Below are 19,650 nucleotides of genomic sequence, written 5' to 3'. Positions count from 1 at the left end.
AACAGTGCCCTGGCAGGCGTGCTTGCCCAGCTGTCTCTTGACAGAGCATAGCATAATCGTTTTCTGTGTTTTACAACAGCACGCCGAATAGCCGGCAACAGGGCACAGTGTCCAGGTCAGAGAGAGAGGTCAGAGGTCCAGTGCTGGGATTCCACCGAGAGCGGATGTGCCGCATTCCGGCTGTGCTGCGGGTTCTGTTTCGTCCTTCGCCATGCGTCATACCACACTACTTTTGTTAATTTGGTCATTTTCCTTGGATATTTGTGCTTCTACCATTAAAGAAGGATTCCACGAGTACAGCCCACTTGGTTAGGGTTGATTATTGATCCCCAAGGGGGTCAATAAAGTATCTATCTATCTACTGTCACACAATATGCTTACAGCTGTTCACAAGTATCGTGGCCACGATCGCTCCGGCGGCCGTGGCACAGCCAGAATTCAGGGTAGAGGCAAGCACGTCATTCTGACACCTTAACTCAGTTTAAAATACACATGTAATGTAGTAATTGAATAATGTAGGTATCTTTAGCTCAATAAATGAAACTCTGCTTATCATCCTGATGATGTATTAGACGTAATCATTAGCATGTATTAGTTTTGCTAGTAGAACATTAAACTGAAAATGTGCTAATGCAAGCATTCAGTATACTTTCATATTGCGCTATAATTTGTATATTTTTTAAAATCAGTGATATTAACCTAATAGATGCAATCACTTCAGTAACATTATTGTGGTAATGGCAGTAATAGAATGTATTTGGCTAAGAAAAACAAAATGTTCATTGCTCCAGAACTGCTTCGTTGTTTTGAAGCACAATAGTGCAGTGAGACGACTGGAAACTGGATTTATCTTTAGCTTAGTAGCATGGCAATTATCTGAGCAAAGGGCTAAGATAAAACCAATAGATCATTTAAATAGATAATAAAGGATTCAGTAACAGTACAGAGTGAAAACCAACACCATTATCTATTTCCATTGAAGAAGAATATTACAGAGTTATTTAATTAATGTTAAACTTAAGCTATACCATAGTATCTTGCTGCAAACAAGCAGCCCTAGCACCGTCTGTGTGTAAATGTGCATGTGAGCGAATCTTTTCCTCGACGGTCCATGTGCACGCCCTTGGGTTAATCAGTGTGGAGCAGCAGTAGCCCGCTGTTCTCCCCCTGACACGTCTCTGTGGGAGCTGCAACAGCTGTGACAGCGTAAGTCACCCCGAGGACCCGTCGTTACACACAAACACACGAACATGCACACATACACGCAATCACAGAAACACACCCATGAGGATAGAGGTCAAAAGCAGGGCGGAGGGCTTGTAGCTTCCTTATTGTCTCTCTTCCACATGTTTTTGCATTGTGAGCAGTCAGCCAAGTATCTTTATTATTATTATTATCATTATTATTATTAGTAGTAGTAGTAGTAGTAGTAGTAGTAGTAGTAGTAATAATAGTAGTAGTATTTCTGTGCTGTTTGTATAGTCTAAGCTGTTGCTAGGTGCTTTTAAACAATGTAAAGATGGGTATTAAGACCAATGTGCTGAGTATTAAGTGCGGAGTTGCAACTTATTTTCCTGCATGCCGTCTCTACTCTACAGCCATATACTGTAAGTCTTGTCAGGTTTCCTCTGGCCTGAGTTTGGATCTAATAATCAGTGCTGTGTTCATTTCAACAGAAAGGGATCACCTGGTCTTGTGTCTGACCTGCACGTCAATGCACATGAATGCACCTGGCAGTTTGTTAGACAGTTAGATAAAAACGCGGGCCTGACTCCTGCAGCCTGCAACAGGTAGCCTGACAAAATCTAGATGGTAATCAGCCACCTGACGCCTCGTGGTGATATGCCTTGATGAGCCAGGAGAATGGCTGTGTGTTGAGAGAATGTCTGTGTGTGGTGACGAATTCCTCCTTTCAAATGTGATACGTATCCAACATGCAGGCCTGGATTCTCTAGGAAGTCATTGTCATTTACAGAAACTGTATCAGGACAAAACGTTTTGGGGTTGCTTAACCCATAAACTTACAGTTAAGTAACTAAAGTATACTCTTTAAAATCCTTTGCTAATCCTCCTTACTTACTCTGTCACCAGGTTCAAGCTTTACAGATGTAATTGGAAAGCCTCTCCATGCATCTGGCTCTGGAGCTTGGCATATGGCTGGTTGATTCACCATAGATAGTGTCAAAGACAACCATCCATATAGAAAATGCAAGGAATTTGCTCGACTGGATTATGCCATGGAAACAAAAACAAGTAACAGATGCTGGAAGTCTGCTGATGACTGCACTTTTACAGCCCTGAGCTTTTTCATGTCTTTTGAAGAGTGTAGAGCCCATTCTAACATGCTTTGATGCTTGCGTGGCACGTGGTCGCGAGTATAGAGAGCGAGGGGACACGGACAGACTGATTAAACCGCAGAGGGAGAAGGAACAGATCTGAGGACAATGCTCAGCAGACATTGAGGTAAAATGAAAGATAAACAAAAGCTCCACTGCAGCACCTTGAGTGAGCTAAGTTTAGAGCGTGTGTGTGTGTGTGTGTGTGTGTGTGTGTGTGTGTGTGTGTGTGTGTGCGTGCGCGCGTGTGTGTGTGTGCGCGCGCGTGCGTGCGCATGCTTTGCTGCAGTCTGCTGCAGTGACACACATCAGACTCCAAAGTGACCAACTGATGGTGGTTATGTGGATTTCTGCGTCCTATTATTTACTGCTTAGCTCTTCAGGTTGTGTCCTGATTGCCTGCGGCCCGCCGCCTACATCATACATCTTTGCGCTGGTGCACCTTCCCGTTTCTATGGCAACCAGCACCAGCATAGCGATCAAACAGCTACAGCAGCATTTCCAAGTGGTTTTGGTCAAAGGAGCTCTGTGTATTGCATATGACTTCATCACTGTATTTTCCTCTTATGTTGCCCAGAGTTAAAGCACACAGCCAGTGGACTTCACTCAGTCCTTTTTAAATATTGAGAAATGTTTGATTTTGATTTAATTGTTGATGTTTATGTCAAGCAAGCTCAGATTGGAATGGTGTTAATGTAGTGCAATCAACAGTTTCTTGGAAAGTAATAATTAATAAACAAACGCCTACGTACTTAGAGCGAGTTAAGGATTCTTTCCTTTCTCTGAGTAGATAATTACAGCCTACTTTGATGGATGGCAGTATACATGGCCTTGCCTTGTTACAAGATAGTAATGTGATGCGTATCAGATAATGCAAACTGTGCATGCTTACTTTGCAAGTTTATACTGGAACATTGGATTAGGCAGCTCATTAATCTCATATTTAGAATAAATCTTCACTCATTGATCAGCTACTGATCGATCAGAGGAACTCTCAGCTTGATTTACTTATGGCATGCACAGGGATACTTTAAGAGCACACTGTCTGGTTTCATTCTGCTTTTCCGGCTGTTTCCCCTCATGCGACACTCCCACTCCATCCTTATTTCATAATGAAGACCTTCACAGTGGGAAGCGGTTACAGCAGGACAGAGCCACGTGTCAGGAGGCAAAGCAAGGTTTTTCTTAACACACCCATTGCTCTATTTCAATTCCAATAAGATGAGGTGGCGTGAATCATGGGGGAAGACGGAGGGGCGTGCAGAGGAAAGTCGTGAAAGATGTGAAAGGGATGAAAGTGTGGTGGCCCCCACCTCCCAGTAGTGGAGTGTGAATGGGGCTGCCCACCCCTCTCTGCAGGGGGTTGCCTCCCTCTCCTGCAGCATATGTTCTCACATTATACACTCCAGACTACAGAGTAATATGTAAAGAATATAAAAACATAGACTCTACATTCAGACACACTGAAGTGACTGCTGGTTTATTTTAAACTGTCTGGCCGTCATAAGGGGAAAGTTACAGGGAAAAAAGTTATACATTTTGTATTTTTATATACAGTGATATTAGACTGCATTATTCTTCCTCCAAGTATGCAAGCTTGAAGAGGATAGTACTCCAAGATCAAATGATTGTTGGCAATTGCCACGTGTATTCAGCCTTTTCGAAGTGGATGTTTAAAATAGGGCTGCAACTAACTATTATTTTCATTATCAGTTAATAAAAAATGGCCATCACAATCTTTCAACGGCATGTTTTGTCCTAAAGAAAAACAACATTCGGTTTATATAATATTCAACAGAGAAAATCCTCAAATTTGAGATACTGGGTCCATCAAATGTTTGCCATGTTACTTAACAATTAATTGATTATCAAAATAGTTTTCAATTAATTTTCTGTCCATCAACTAAGCAATAATCAACTACTTGTTTAACATTTAATTTAAATAGCTCTATGAATCTGATTTATTTCTGTTGATATTGACACACTATCTAAAATACTCTGACAAGCTAGCAGTACTTATACAGTTGTTTTTGTGGTCATAAGTAAAAATCGGTTATCAGTTGAATGTTTTTAATTATACATACATACATACATACATAAGATGTAGACCTGTGATTGACTGGCAACCTGTCCATGGTGTCCAGGGTGTCTGTCTCTCACCCAATGTCAGCTGGATCTGCTCCAGCCCTCTGTCACCCTGTAAAGGAGAAACGGTTACAGATAATGGTTGAATGGATGGATATCATAACATGCATTAATCTGATTCCCAGAGCTGAGGACACCAAATAAACAGTCTGTGATGCTCTGTTCTAACACACAGTAGGGCTGCACGATATGAGGAAAATATGCGGTATGCGATAATGTTGTTGAATATGGCAATTCTGATATTACTTGCGATTAAAAAAAAAAGATATTAAAGTGTTCTCATTTCTGCAGAACTGTTTGCTGAATTAAACAAATGAAAGGAAATAATTTCCAACCTTCTTTTATTGAACAAATTGAACATTTAATTGAATATGAAAGGCATCACTACAAAAAGAATGACAGTTACATTTTAAAGTGCAGTTTTCAACTGAAATATTTTCTTTCAACTAACAGAGTGTCGCAATAGGTTGCAACCTTCCGCAATATGTTTATTGCGTCAGTTGATATTAAGATGACGATAAAAAAAAACAACTATATATTTTGCAGCCCTAACACACAGTATGAGTAAAACTTCAGTACATAGGACAGGACACAGCAAATGCTCAGAAATATTCACGCATCACAGTTGTGATGGTAATCCCCATTTTAACAGCAGCGATGGTGCTGTTTTTCTCCCCATCAGTGGTGGTTGCATTTCTACTGTAATGAGAGCATTTGCAAACAGATTTGCATGTGTAATCTGAAACACCCCTAGCAGATGAATTCATTCAAGTATAGAACTATTTATGCTGAGTCTCAGAGTCCTACTGTACTAAAAACATACTGTACTATGTACACAGACACACACAAGGATTAAGCCAACTGGCTGTGCGACAGTTATTCTGTCTGGCAGGATTCAGAGACTCAACAACTGGATATACTGCGTACTCTCAAGACCAGAGTCCCACATATCGACTTTCCACCGGGCACGTGTGGACGTCTGCTCTGAATTAAGCTCTGCCGCTCTCTGCACTCCACTACTTCACGTCAAGGTTCAGTGATGTTATACAGTCTAAGGTTGAGATGTGTGGTGTTTGTGGAGGCTACAGAGGTCATTTGTCTTCATCTTGGTGTTCATGATTCCTCTGTCAAACTTGTTCTGCGGTGTGTGTTTGTAAGATTTTTTTGGGGCATTTCAGCCTTTAATGGAAAGGACAGCTAGATATGAAAGGGGAGAGAGAGGGGGAAGACATGCAGGAAAATAGTCCAGGTCGGACTCGAACCCTGGACCTTGTGCGTCGAAGCATACACCTCTATATATGTGCACCTGCTCTACCAACTGAGCTAACCCGGCCACCTGCGGTGTGTTTTGAGTGTTTTTTTTAACTGCGATATTAGGCTGCCATTAGACCCAGTGGATTTAACAAGCTGTTCATGTTATTACAATACGGATCCACCACCTTTCCTATACATGTTTTGCTGACATAGGAAAACGGTTGAAAGAACTGCTCTAGATTTTGTTTTCAGATACAGGTACTTCAGGAATTGCAGCAATGCAATTGTGTGTGTGTGTGTGTGTGTGTGTGTGTGTGTGTGTGTGTGTGTGTGTGTGTGTGTGTGTGTGTGTGTGTGTGTGTGTGTGTGTGTGTGTGTGTGTGTGTGTACCAGCAATGTCGGTGTGAGTCCCCTAACTCCTGTCGAGCTTCTGACAACTTTGCCAAAGTCTTTTGTGGTTGTGACTCGTAAGTCAGGTGTCAGCTGGGCTCTGTGGAAACCTGTTAATGCCAGTAATTAGGTGTCAGACAGTTGATGTGAAGTAACGTGGGGCAGTGAGTGTGTTACACCTTAGTTTCTCACTTATAATAAATCAAATAGTATAAAACAACAGTTTTTTTTTGTCAAACTTTAGGTAGAAAGCAAGTATAACAACTTAACAGCATAGAAAGCAGGAGCACTTTCAAATGACATGGCGAGGCGACTTTATTCCATGAGCTGATGTTTTGGCCTCCTTCAGAGCTTAAATGGAAAAGCTTGACAACATTGCATTTTTTTTTTTAGCTTCGGGGGTAATCATTCTATTCTTAATACCTGTCACTGCCCTCTGTGAATGTAATTGATTCAGTTTTTTATTACTTTTCTCCACATGCATATTTGTTTTGTTAGTGTGTGTTTTAGTGCGAGTGTTTGTGTTCACTTTGGATTTGATTTCACTAACTGTTGTGTCCTTGAGTGTGTGTGATAGTGGCTGCACACGAAAGCTGTGTAGTACAATCACTTTGAGCCTGGGGTCTGTGGTGCAAAGGCTGCCATGGTTGGGAAGTTTTCACTTACGGTTTAATTTCATTTTCAGGGCAGAAGCCTGCGAAGCCTGAGCCGTAAATCCATGCTGACGCTGTTGACTTAAGAACTGACGCTTTGCTATAAGAAAATAGACACTCACACGATCATTGACCCCCATCCGCCCCTGCTCTCCCCCTCAGCTAAAGGCAGTGTTATTATGCTTGCAGTGGCAGGGTAAGTGGACCCTAATTGATCCATATTGATTAGAACTATATTTTTTAGACAGTAGTGGGCCTCCCCCTCAGGAAATTATGTCTGCTGATTACCACCCGCCCCCACCTCTGGCCCCACTTCACCCCTCTCTTTATGTCCTTCTTGTATTTGAAGATCGCTCCCCCCTCTGTTCTTAGCCCCCCTTAACCTCTAATCAAAGTGCACAGCCTCCTTCACGTTGCCTCCACTCTTCCTTTTTATTTCCAACCATGCTCAAGAAGGAGCTGGATGATGATGACAGCTTGTGAGGAAATGACGTTGAGGTCGATGGAGACCATATCAGAGCCATTGTTTGTTTCTGTGTACTTTAGTGTGCAGAGAAAGGAAAGGAATCCATCAGCAGTATAGCTTTCTGGTTCTATTATATAGTATTTGAGCTAATATTAAAACAAGATGCAGATGTAAAATGCTGCAAAACCTACATGCCGTGGTGTTTGTGTGCAAGCCATTCTGTCTGTATGCAAATGCATTTGCAGTACCGATCCTGTACAGGAAAACTGCCTCAGGCATCTTTGTTCTGACTCCTCTCAAACAATAGACATGTCTGTGTGCGAATGACACGATGAGCGTAGAACCGATTACAGCTGCTCTGCAGAAACACATGTGACAAATAAAAGGTTAAAAACAGCACTTCACAATACGGCAAATGTGTGTAGATTTACAATATTTAAATTTTTTTTTAAAAAATCACATTGATTCAATATGTTGTGTTTACCTATTATGCATTATATTATACAAAATTCTTCACCCGTGTGAAGCAAAATCCTAAAGTCATTTTAATGACAGTACCATAACTTAGCTGCAGAGCCTTTCCATGAAGAAGTTGAATGTCAAATCGATTTTGACAAGAGCTTAATTTCTCTCATTTTTTTCTTACAGAGTAAAAAACTGAGCCTCCCATTCCTGCACTGTGACATCAAACCTCACATGCCTCACCTGCATACTGCACAGCTGAAGGCACAAGGTAACATTCGTACATTTGATGTTGCACATTTTTGTGTGTGTATGTGTAATCATTTAGCAGTAACTTGTATTTTGTTCATTTTAATCTGAGGTTTGGTTATGTGGACTTGACAGACTGTAACATTTGTCTTACTGAAAACATTAGTTTTGTGTGTGTGTGTGTGTGCGTGTGCGTGCGTGCGTGCGTGCTTGTGCGTGCATACGTGTGTTTTTAACTTTGAACATAACCTGCTTTACATGCAGAATGTTCGGTTATCAGAAAATAGACTTAATAAAAGGCTAATTGACTTGATGACCTGGATATTTTTTGCAGTGTAGAGGTGAGCGCTCTGCTTTTTGTAGAAAAGCACTTTCTCATCTGCTTTTTGCACTGATAATGAAAAGCAGGTCACCTGTATACTCTCTTTCATTTAAGAGATCTGCACTAACGACCACAGTCCCAACACAACATCCAGCTTAAAAGGGACTCCCACAATGCAATGTTCTATGCTAATTATCTCTGAAGTAACAGCTCACCAGTACTTTCTGCAGGTTCTTTCTGGTTGTTGTTGTTGTCATGAACTTGTTATCAGCAGCTTTTTCAGATTTACTGACTTGTTTATTGGCTTCAGGAACACTTTGACCTTCCTCTGAACTGTCTGTCTGTGCTAACGTTAGCTATCTATAACCTTTTGGTCAGCAATGGTGCACAAGTGCTGAAATACAAAATAATGTTTTAATTTTTAGTCTTATTTCTGTGGTATTTATGAAAACAATTTACAGGGGTGTCTGGAATTCTCTTACACGACACAAGGAAGCTACGGGTTAAATATTCAGAAAAGCAAAGAAAATTACTTTATTCACAAAGACTTTTTTTAGGGTAATTATTGATGTTGATACTGGCAGAAAGCAGTGGTGGAATGTAACTTGGTACTAGGAGTGCACGATTCAGAAAATGTCACGATTCAATATTGAGTTTTAGGCTCAAGATTCGATTCAAAATCGATTTTCGGTTCAAAAACGATTCTCGATTAAAAAAACGATTCACGGTATGTGAATGTAGTTACTTTTCCCATGTGATTGCAGTAGACATACAATTTAAAAGAAAAGAAACAACAAATTGAATGTAGTTTGATATTACTTTATATGTCTTCATACAAAAATAAAAACTTTTGCAACTAAAAACTGCAAAGTGCCAAGCTTGGGCCAGCTTTCAAATACATTTAATTCAAGTATAAAATAAAACTGTTAAATAAAAAGAGCTTTTCGTTCGGTGGGAGTACTTCTGCGTCACTCGTTCTTCTTCTGATTATGACAAGAGTGCCCAGGCGTCAGTGTGAATTTGACGCAGCGCCATCTATGGGAATGACGAGCTAAACTCATTTCAGGACAATAGTATACATACCATTATAAAACGAAAAAATAAATAAATAAATGAATCGTTTTTGAATCGCGATACGAATGTGAATAAAAAATTTTTGCACACCCCTACTTGGTACGTTTACTCAACACTACACCACTCAAGTACAGCACGCAAGTACAATTTTGAGCTAGTTGTACTTCACTTGAGTATTTCTATTTTATGCCACTTTCTACTTCAACTTTTAGTTTTTTTAACAACATTTTAGAGGTAGAAAGGTTAGAAAGTTCGTCCTTTAACCAGTCCCCCGAGGTTCATGAACCGCATGTCTTTATCTTGTTGAAGTGTCCCTGAGCAGCTCACTGAATCGCTTCCAGCTGCTACCACACTGACATCTGACCTCCTTGAATGCGAAAAGAAAATGTTTCTGCTGAGATTAAATGGATTATCTCTGAAAGTTAACTGCCACCCATAGAGATTCAAACATATTATTCAAGCACTGCAGTATCTGAATATTTACATACTCAACATCTCAACCTCTCATGGTTTTCTCACCACCACTGATGCTGCTCCATCTCCTGAAGCCAAACCAGTGAATGATAATGATGAATGGTGATGTGGGCTTCAATTTGTGATCCTCCAACTGGATGCAAATCGTTAGACTTGTTACGTGGTTGTTGGAATGTTTGTGTGTGGCCTTCTTCCTCTTCCTCCTCCTCTTCCTCCTCTTGAGCTGTCTCAGTGTCATGGGACGGCAGCCTGACATACAGACAGGCAGATAGAAGTGACACACTGGCAAAATAATGTAGACAGAAATCAGTGGAGACAATGACAGCGGTGTCGGGAGAGACTCGAGGAAAAGACTGGGGAAGGAGTGGAGAGGAAAGCAGGCGACAGGTAGAGAGCTGTAGCTTAGTTAATCTCCAGTCTGAGAAGGAGAGATGTCGCCTCCAGATAAACCAAACACACTTAACAAACTCAATATAGACCAGAGTCGGAGGCTTCGACTGTGGATTTCCTTCCAGCACAATGTTCTGCCATGTCAGTGTTGTTTTCAGTGTTTCCTGTAGAGTTTTGTTGTTGATGGAGGGGTTCAGCTAGTATCTGACACTAAAGTTTCAGACTTCCAGGATCGCCTGCAGTTAGGGTTGCATGTAAAGAATGTGGTGAATGACCACTTGTGCTACTACTGTTAGTATTTTAGGTAAGATGACATTGCATTTTCCTTGCCATGAAAGAAGTTTTCCGGCTGTAGGGAAGGAAAACATTTTACTTAAAGCAAGGTTCAAGTGTGATGTCTGGTCTGAAGCAGAGCCCTTTGTAGCTCCATTTGGCTTATATCGCCCGCATGACATTACATTACATTTGTTTATCAAATCTGTTATTGTAGAAGGGAAAGCAGGTTGCTTCTGCAATCACATCAGGGAAACACAGACAGACACCAGCAGTCATCCCTATGAGACTTTTAGAACTCCACTCCACAGCACAACGAAACATCTGGGCCCCTGAACTTCACTCACAGCCCCAGGCAACCTCACCTCTGCCACTTCCTTTGAAAGGCACTGACCTTTAAGCAAAGCACTGATGACTTTTATTTTTAGTTTCTTGTAGAGCTATTTCTTTTTAGTCTTTTTGCATTAAGTCTCAAGTCTTTATGAGCACATAGCAAGTCTTTCAAATACCTCATTTAAGTTTGTTATTTATTGCAATCCTTCCTCCTGTCCATACTGGCCGTGAGAAAATCCCTTTGTGTCGCCACTACACTGTAAGAAAAGGGAGATAGACTTGAAAAACACAGCTTCTGACTTTTACCTTTCAAAGCTTTTATTAAGAGTATTTTCTTTTCTTAGCTAAGACCAAGTTCTTCAAATGTGTCTGTGCTATTCATTTTCTTTGGCTGATTAAACAGAAAAAAAGCATCTGTGTTGCCAACCGTACACACCTTTCAAACTATCTCACGTGGCGTGAGGTTATTTTTTTATATTTACTTACGTCTTCAGTTTAATAACCTCTAGGGTTGTTGTTTTTTTTCTTCCAAATTCATCACTGGCTCATTTATCTGGCTTCAACTTCAGTAACCTTTTATGTCTGAATGATTCGAGGTCATTCCGACTTGATAGCACCTCCTGGTCGGTCTGCTCCTTCTGAAGCCAAGGTGGCATGAATGCTGGATGTGCTGTCCCTGCATGCACTGTTGTATTACAGTGTCGTGCTCTACTCTGCTCCTATCTGCCATCTGCCAGTCATATGTACCGCCATCTGTTCTTCAAACCAGCCCATGATCTAGCTCGCTCTCTGGCATTGTTTGCTTAATTTAAACACTTACAGTAACTTCTGTTGTTGTGTTTTATGTCTGGGGAGGTTTTACTATAATTTAAAAGCTGCCTTGACACAATGTCAGCAGTTTATGTTTGCATTTTCTTTTCTTTCTTTTTTTTTTAATCAATTGTAGTTTTCCGGAAGCCTTTGGTCTTTGCCTGTACATCTTTTCATTTGACTTTTGCTTGCTGCTGTACATCCCTGCTTTACTCTTCAATATAATTAGACTGCTTTCTGTTTTGGCAACGGCAAAGACAGAAACATATGGCAGGCCTATCTCTCCTCATCTCCGATGATTTTACATTTGTGACAAGCGCTCCATGCTGATCTCAGTTCTGGTTGACCGGTATGACGTACAAGCAAGCAGCAGCTTCAGTGGGCACTCAGCCCAACCCACCTAGTACGCTCATTCCTCTGGAAGCTGTACTCCTCTGCTAACTCTGTCATTGCTACCATCTAACCAGTGTAATTACCAGCCTCGGTGTGTTTCTGTGGTGCATGGGCCAAGCCTGTATCATGCAGAGCAAGTCGGAGCGGGTGTGGAGGGAGAAGAGGGAAGTAGCATGAATGGGAGAGACGGGGGAGGTACATCCCAGAGCTGAATAATTACTATATGCTGTATGTGTGTAATTAAAAGGCATTTATTGTCTGCACTTTATCTTGTGTAGTCTGGGCCAAAGCTGCATATGTTTGTTCAATTCTTAATATTACAGATTATATGTTTTTTTTTAATTTAATTTAATTTGTTTTTTTTTAACCTTTTTATGTAGTTGATAATCATATTGTATAGTACTGTTGATTGCAGATAGCTCCTTGCTCTCCCCTCAATCTAAACAATGGAGCAAATATGTTGTTAACTGGTATACAGTTTATTCTTCTCCTCCTCTGTACAGTGTCAGTATAGCATAGCCTTATACTTTCTGTTGGTATTCTTCCCATCATACCGACGGTGTAACTTCTTTTAAAAATATTTCAAAATGGAACATAATACTTTTAATTGTACGGTTGTTACTATAAATTTGTACACTTGCCGGGTGTGAGTGCTTGAAGGTGATGATTTGATGTTTGCACCTCACAGATACAGATACTTTTTGTGGGCTTAAAGAAGTCTTGAAACGTCTTAAATAAAATTTTCGATTATTAAGGTCTGAAAATATCTTGAAAAAGGAGGTCTTAAATTTCATGTGGGACCGAGTCCGACTTGTCATCCGTGTTTTGTTTTTTTTCAACCGCAATTTGACCAGCGCACCATCTGGGGGCAGCACTTCGGTCTATGTGGGTGCAACTTGCATCATTCCATAAATGACTGACGAGTAGGTAATTGATGAATGCGTTGCGTTGATGATTCGCCACCATTCACATTTTGGTTGAAGCGATATCGCAAGCATGGGCAAATGTTTGTTTAATGATAATTGGTTGAAGGACGAAAAGTATCAGGGGTGGCTGAAGAAAACAGCCAGTAATCATGAAGTGAGGTGTGCTTTATGTAAAAAGACGATACAGCTGGGGACAATGGGCCACATAACGTTCGATTCACACATGAAAGCAGAGAAGCACAAGAAGTATGTGCCGTCGCAGGCAAGTAGTTTGCCCATAAGTATCTTTTGTAATGTCCTGGGGCTGTCCTCCATGTCTTTTTCAAACTTCTATGAGGGGCTAGAATTTAGAAATGACCTGAAGTACCTTAAAGGCTGATAGTTTATTCATGCACAATCAACCATGTCAGAGTTGTAAAGCGAATCAGCACTTGGTATAAAAGTTGTCGTGTCCCTGTGACCTGTCTTGAGCGTGGGTCTGGTGAGCTGTGCCGCGCTACGCTTCGCCACACCATTCTATGTTGTGTTAGGATAGTCATGTTCCTGTTTTTTTTTGTTTATTTTTGTCATGGTAAAGTCTTACATTTTCCTTTTTAGAGGACTTAAAAAAGGTCTTAATAGCCATTCAATTTGCTGTTAAAAACTATGCAGATACCCTGTCAAGAATGAAATTCCATGGTCAAATAAAGACATTACATAGATACAATATGCACATCTTCGCAGATTTGTGTATCCCCCCCCCCCAATATAATTATACATATAACATAATTTATAGGCGTTTAATTTGTCATATTACCAGTCTATATGGCTCTTTGGATGTTAAACCTTAGTCGGGTATATTTCTCTTTGATGGGCTGTGTGCTGTCAGAAGTTGCTTGTAAAGATCAGACCACACTCTCTCTCATCAGGCACCTCAGACACATAATGAAGCCATTCTGCAGCTCCTGCAGCTGGGGCTGGATAATCTGGGATTGGGCCTCATAGGGGATCACAGGACAGCACTCCCGGATGAGGAAAGACTCTGTCAGAAAGCATGATCAGAGCGGGAGCCTTTGGCTCAGAAGTGCCTGTGGTTCACCAAAAACAAAGACATGATACATTTGCGTGGCTGTATGACTATAGTGGGATTTTGTTTGCTGTGAATTGAGTATTGTGTGTGTTTATGAGTAAATGAGTAATGCAGTCTTGAGGCCAAAAATGAATTCAGCGAGGACTCATAAAAGGCATCTATCATAAAATACACACAACCACTGTGAGCTGCCTTGACACAATGAAAAGCTTGAGTTATGCAAATTGGACTTCATAACCAGATAGTCCACCCAGGAGTGGAGATTTGTAGAATTCACAGAAACCGAGGCAGCTGGAGAAGGAATATTTGTTCTCTCAACAAAAAAGTTTCTAATGTATGCTTTGTGAATGCTATTAAACCTACTGAAATGTTTTAGTTTTTCTTTTCAGGTAAGTGTTTTTAAACCCCAGTAAACAGTAGCATAGGTGAAAGGGCTTAGATTTTAATGTGGTTAGATGGGAGTCCAAATTATTATACAGTTAAACATTGTGTGTGTGGATGGGGGTGTGGGTGTCTGTTTTTTCTGCTTGTGGTTGAATCATACCATTAAATTCTTGAAAGCTTTTTTTCAGAGGAGTTAAAGTGTTACCGCTCCTGTCTGATTAATTACGGATACGATTTTCACAGGTGTGAAATTTGAAAGGTCAGTGGCTATCTGAATTAAAAGCTTAACATAACGTTGAAGAAGCTGCTTCAATAAGCAGGGTGTTATGAAATGTGTGGTCGAATCACGTGATGCAGACAAACAGGTGCAAGAAAAGAATGACAGAAAGCTAAATGTGTTCAGTGTACAATGGACTAGCATGATGCAGGAAGGAATATAAAGAGGGGAAAAAGTGAAATTGGCAAGACTGAAACCTAACAAGCCTATTTTAATAGGTAGTTATGCAGATGATGTGCGTTTGCCCTCTGAGCAAATTTAGCGTAGATATTTGAATGACTTTGGCAGTTTGAGGAGAGACTTACGTAGATAAAGGATCTTAAATCCAAGAATGGAGAGCTAAATAGAAAGTGAGATGAGGCAGAATCTCAGGGATGAAAAAGAAAATTCAGGAGAAAGGAAGAGTAGCAGTTTGACTACAGCAGGTATGGAGATGGATTGAGCACATTTACATTTTAGACATTAAGTCAATGCTCTAAAACATCTAAAAACATAAAAAAACACAGCCAAATTTAAATGAATTTAGATTAATGAATCATCCCTAGTTAGTTAATCCATCCATTTTCCACCACTTATCTGGGTCCAGGTTGCATTAAATTAATTGATTATATTATTTGAAATTATGATACACTGCTTGCAAGAACGACAACTAATTTTTAGTATAATATAGACAAGTAATGCACACCAAGGGTTGTAGTGAGGTTCTGATCACTGGAAGTAGACTTAAAAGTAGGAAAAAACTGTTGCACACTGCATTTCTCTTTTATTTAGATGAGGTTTCTGCCCACAGGCCTTCCTCAAGATCAATCCACTTTCAGTAATTCATTCTAGACCATATCGTCCCAACTGGTTTTCCATCATACTTTCTTACTTTGGCCAGCTTGGTTGTGAAACGGATATTAAATTGCATTCTATGTGGTATTAAGAAGGCCTTTAAAAGTCTTACAATACAGATACAGTGTGCTTGTTTTCGATGCTGTTGTTCATCGGCTCTGTCTTCACATGTTTGCACGTGAACCACTGTCAGCATATCGTCATTGCTTGCTGTGTTCATAATGTGGTTCATCCAGTGGAGTCATCACCACATCCTAATATTCTCCTATATGAATTCCCAGCCGGTCACTCTTAACAACCACAACATTCACAGCCCAAAAAATGTGACCATGACTTGAATCTTTTGTCTGGACTGATGATGACTGTAAAAGAGTGCAATGATTCAGCTGGCAGGAACTTTACAATGAGTGCAACACTAGTATAGGTTTAGCTTTTTCAAAGACAGTAGAGCTGCAAAGATTAATTGATTAATCGATTAGTTGTCAACTTTTAAATTAATCGCCAACTATTTTGATAATCGATTAGTCAGTTTGAGTAATTCTTTTAAGACAAAAGTAAAATATTCTTTGATTCCAGCTTGTTAAATGTGAATATTTTCTAGTTTCTTCTCTCACAGTAAACTGAATATCTTTGAGTTGTGGACAAAACAAGACATTTGAGGACGTCATCTTGTTTGGGAAACACTGATCCACATTTTTCACCATTTTTCGACATTTTATAGACCAAACAACTAATCGATTCATCGAGAAAATAATCAACAGATTAATCGACTATGAAAATAATCGTTAGTTGCAGCCCTAAAAGAAAGTATTAATATAAAACCAAAATGCTCTGACATTTTTCCTGTACCTGTACAGTGAAGACATTAATGCCTGTAAAAATCATCACATTAAACCTCAGCAGACATAAGATGCTTCTGAGTAAACAAGAGTCTTTACTGGGCTGGTGGGTTTTTAAGACTTGATGCAGTGTGACTGTTATATTAAAGCATGCCGTTGTGGTTCACTGAGCAATGTACCGCTCTCCTCCTTGCTCTTTCTTGACTGTCCAATCACTCTATTTCTGGATTTACCCCACCATACCCCTCCAGCTGTTGGGTCACTTTGTGCCGTCACCATTTTCTGCCTCTGCTGAAGTCCTTAATAATCTCTCCCCATCTCAAAGTTGCAGTTGTTTGTTGTTTGGCTTTACTGTGTAGGACGATTAGAATAGAGTAGCTTCTGTCTTAGCCACATATAAGCTATACCATGACCGTGGGCCTCTCCCAAACAAGAGACAAGGCATGAGTAGGGAATCTGCTACAGTGATTGTGTTTTAAATTGTCTGTGTACTCCCTCTGTTTGGATCGGCATTACCTTTAGTCTGATGCTATTAGCTGAAGTGTTTCAGTGGTTTTAATCTGCAGCAGAGCGGCCACAGTCTTCATGTCCTCTGGGTGTATGAGTGTCTGTGTGTGAATGCACATGCACTCAAGTGCACAGAGTGTGTGATAATAATATCCCTTGTCAGCCTCCTGAAGATTAGCCTCAATGGAAGAAATCCTCTGTCATATCCCCTCACCTTATTTTCTCTCTCTCTCTCTCTCTCTCTCTCTCTCTCTCTCTCTCTCTCTCTCTCTCTCTCTCTCTGTCTGTGTCTGTCTTATGAGTCTTACATTGTTATACAGTTGAGTGACTTGCTCTTTTCTAAATTCAGCGCTCATGTTTTTTTTGGTTTTTTTTGCGCCTCTGGAGAATATTTGGGTCACACAATCTCTGTGATTTAAAATATGCTGATTTTCTGAAGCTGGTTTGTTGGAATGATTGTTTTTTTCCTTCTGTCCTCAGATCTGCATTAGACTGAAAATAATCCAGGAAGAAGACGACCGGTCCCGACTCAAACTGGTCCTCAATGGACCAGTGAAATCTTTTCCCACCCTGCCAATTAAAAGCAATGTATTTGGGCGCTGTAGGCTGTAGCACTGTCAGCAGAGAGTGTGTGGGGCCCCTCCTCTCCCTCTTTCCCAGCACCCCTCGTGACATGGGATGCCAGCCCCCTGCCTCCCTGCCCTGAGCTCTCCTGGGGCGCCATGAACAGCTACAGAGACAGAGGGGTCACTTGCACCTCCTCAGACCTCCTGGATGGAGGAGGAGGAGGGTTTCCCCAGCACACTGCGTTTCGTCACACACCCAATGGCCACCCGGCTCCTGGCCCCACAGATCCAGCCATCCAACCACGCATCTCTGTGCCCAAAATGGGTGTTCGGGCGCGGATTGCAGAATGGCCCCCACGCCGTGCGCAGTCCAGGGAGTCACTACTAGAAAATGGGCAAATTGTCAGCATTCACCATGGAGATGACTGCTCCACTTCAGTTTCCTCATCGGTTATGTCATCTGACATCGGGCTGGTGCGGGGAGGGGTTGCCAGGTTGCCACGACGACGGTCGAAGGATGTAGAGTTTAGAGGAGGAGGGTTTGGCGTTGAAAGATGTTCACCATTTAGCCTGAGAGCGTACCCACCACTGAGACAGCGCTCAAACAGCGAGGTGACGCTGAGCGAACAGGACGAAAATGAGGTGAGTCTTCAATCTCCAGCCCCTCTCACACCTGTAGTGTGGTTCAAGGAAAAAATGGTGTTGCCTTTTTAGTTCTGTAGCGTTTTTGTGTTTACACTGACTTTGTACAAACAAACCAAGAGAATTAAATGTAAAGTTATATTGGCAAAGCGGGACTTTGACCCACATGGCAAAATAATAATTCTAGTGACTGACAGCAGGTCATGCGGCATGTACAGTGTATAATGACAAATTGGCGGAACTAAGGACAAAAAAAGAGATACCTTGTACCTTACTATTTGGTGGGAGATAGTTACTGTGTGGTCACTACGTTTCACAACTCTCCTCTGTTTTATACTTCTGTTCACTGTGGCCATGCACAAACACATACTTACTATCATAAAATCCTGTAGTTCATCTGTTTTTGCTTTCACACCACAAATAAGCCCTACACAGTTTATTTGACAGCTTTCACACCATCCTAAACTAACCAAAACGGGCAAACGTGTTTGTTTGAAATGAACCAAACAGGTTACGTATGTAAGTACCCTAACTTTACGTTACCTTTCAGTGGATTCACTCAGTACAACACATATATTATGGGAAATTACGCCCCGCATGACTGACATGGAGTCACCTGTAGTCATGCCTTTTAAGGCTGATGACCTGCGGTGTATGTGTATAGCATATGTGAGTCATCAGCTCTGTTTCGCCGCCTCAAAGTTAGATTAACGGCATCTGTTGGTGTTAGCCTAGCTACCCGCAGAGGTCTGATTTTGCGTTCATAAGCTTTGTGTCTCGAGATGAGCACCAGACATAAACAGATATAATCCTCAGGGGGTGCGGCTTCTCTTTGCATCACAAAGACCAGCGTGAGAGTGAGGATCATGCATGCCCGGAGAGCGTTGAACGGAGCATGAGGCGTTTTGTCGCCAGCTCCGGCACTCAACCCTGGCGAGGCGGCTCACATTTGTGAAGAAAGCGCTGGGAAAGACCGTCATGCGGTCTGATAATATCCGAGGTGAGGCACTCGGCTTCATCTGAGACTGGTGAGGAGCTCCTGGTTGAAGTCCCTGCTGGTAGCTGGGCTGACTACATGGAGTGTGTGGAGGGGTTAGCCAAGTTCGAGTCGGAACCCTCCGACTCAACCACTCCTCATAAACCACTGTCTGTATGTGGATCTCGATGGAGCGGAGAAGGTGGTATTGGTCAATCCTCCACCTATGGAGCCATCCCTGGCAGTTTATCTGCCCTTGTCTCACAACAATGGGGTGGGTGGCCCCACAACCCTCCCGTCATACCCATACTCTTCCCAATAAGGTTAAAATGGCCACGGACTACACTCTTCGCATGTCTTGCTGTGCGGCGCTCTCCATGGGCAGAGAGATGGCATCTATGGTGGTGGCGAAAAGGCACCTGTGGCTGACCCAGTCTGATGTTCCAGAAAAGAGATCCGGATGAGCCTGTGTCTGCTAAGGCGTTGTTTAGGCAGTCACTCGACAACTTCCAGGCGATGTTTGAGCAGCGGAAAAAGCATGTAGTGGCTATGCGCAGCATCATTTCCAGGCAGGACAAGCTGCCCGCAGGTGCTCACAAGCCTGCA

The 19,650-nt window shown here is 41.5% G+C and overlaps 1 protein-coding gene across 6 annotated transcripts in view; it reads left to right on the top strand.

Annotated features, from left to right (window-relative positions):
- The window catches only part of sipa1l3 (signal-induced proliferation-associated 1 like 3), a 76,166-nt gene that overhangs the window by 24,796 nt on the left and 31,720 nt on the right, over window positions 1–19,650 (top strand). For 4 of the 6 annotated variants that reach the window (XM_031296652.2, XM_031296654.2, XM_031296651.2 and 1 more), the window contains exons 2-3: window positions 7,893–7,977; window positions 17,341–18,068. In XM_031296652.2, coding sequence (XP_031152512.1) covers window positions 17,583–18,068 — 486 coding nt within the window. In that variant the 5' untranslated portion in view covers window positions 7,893–7,977; window positions 17,341–17,582. The remainder of the gene's footprint in view (window positions 1–7,892; window positions 7,978–17,340; window positions 18,069–19,650) is intronic. The other 2 variants (XM_031296655.2, XM_031296656.2) reach the window with 1 other exon arrangement.

The sequence above is a fragment of the Sander lucioperca genome, chromosome 5 (genome assembly GCF_008315115.2).
Source record: "Sander lucioperca isolate FBNREF2018 chromosome 5, SLUC_FBN_1.2, whole genome shotgun sequence".
NCBI lineage: Eukaryota > Metazoa > Chordata > Actinopteri > Perciformes > Percidae > Sander > Sander lucioperca.
The sequence above is the reverse complement of the archived record's forward strand: the minus strand, read 5'-3'. Positions and strand labels throughout refer to the sequence as shown.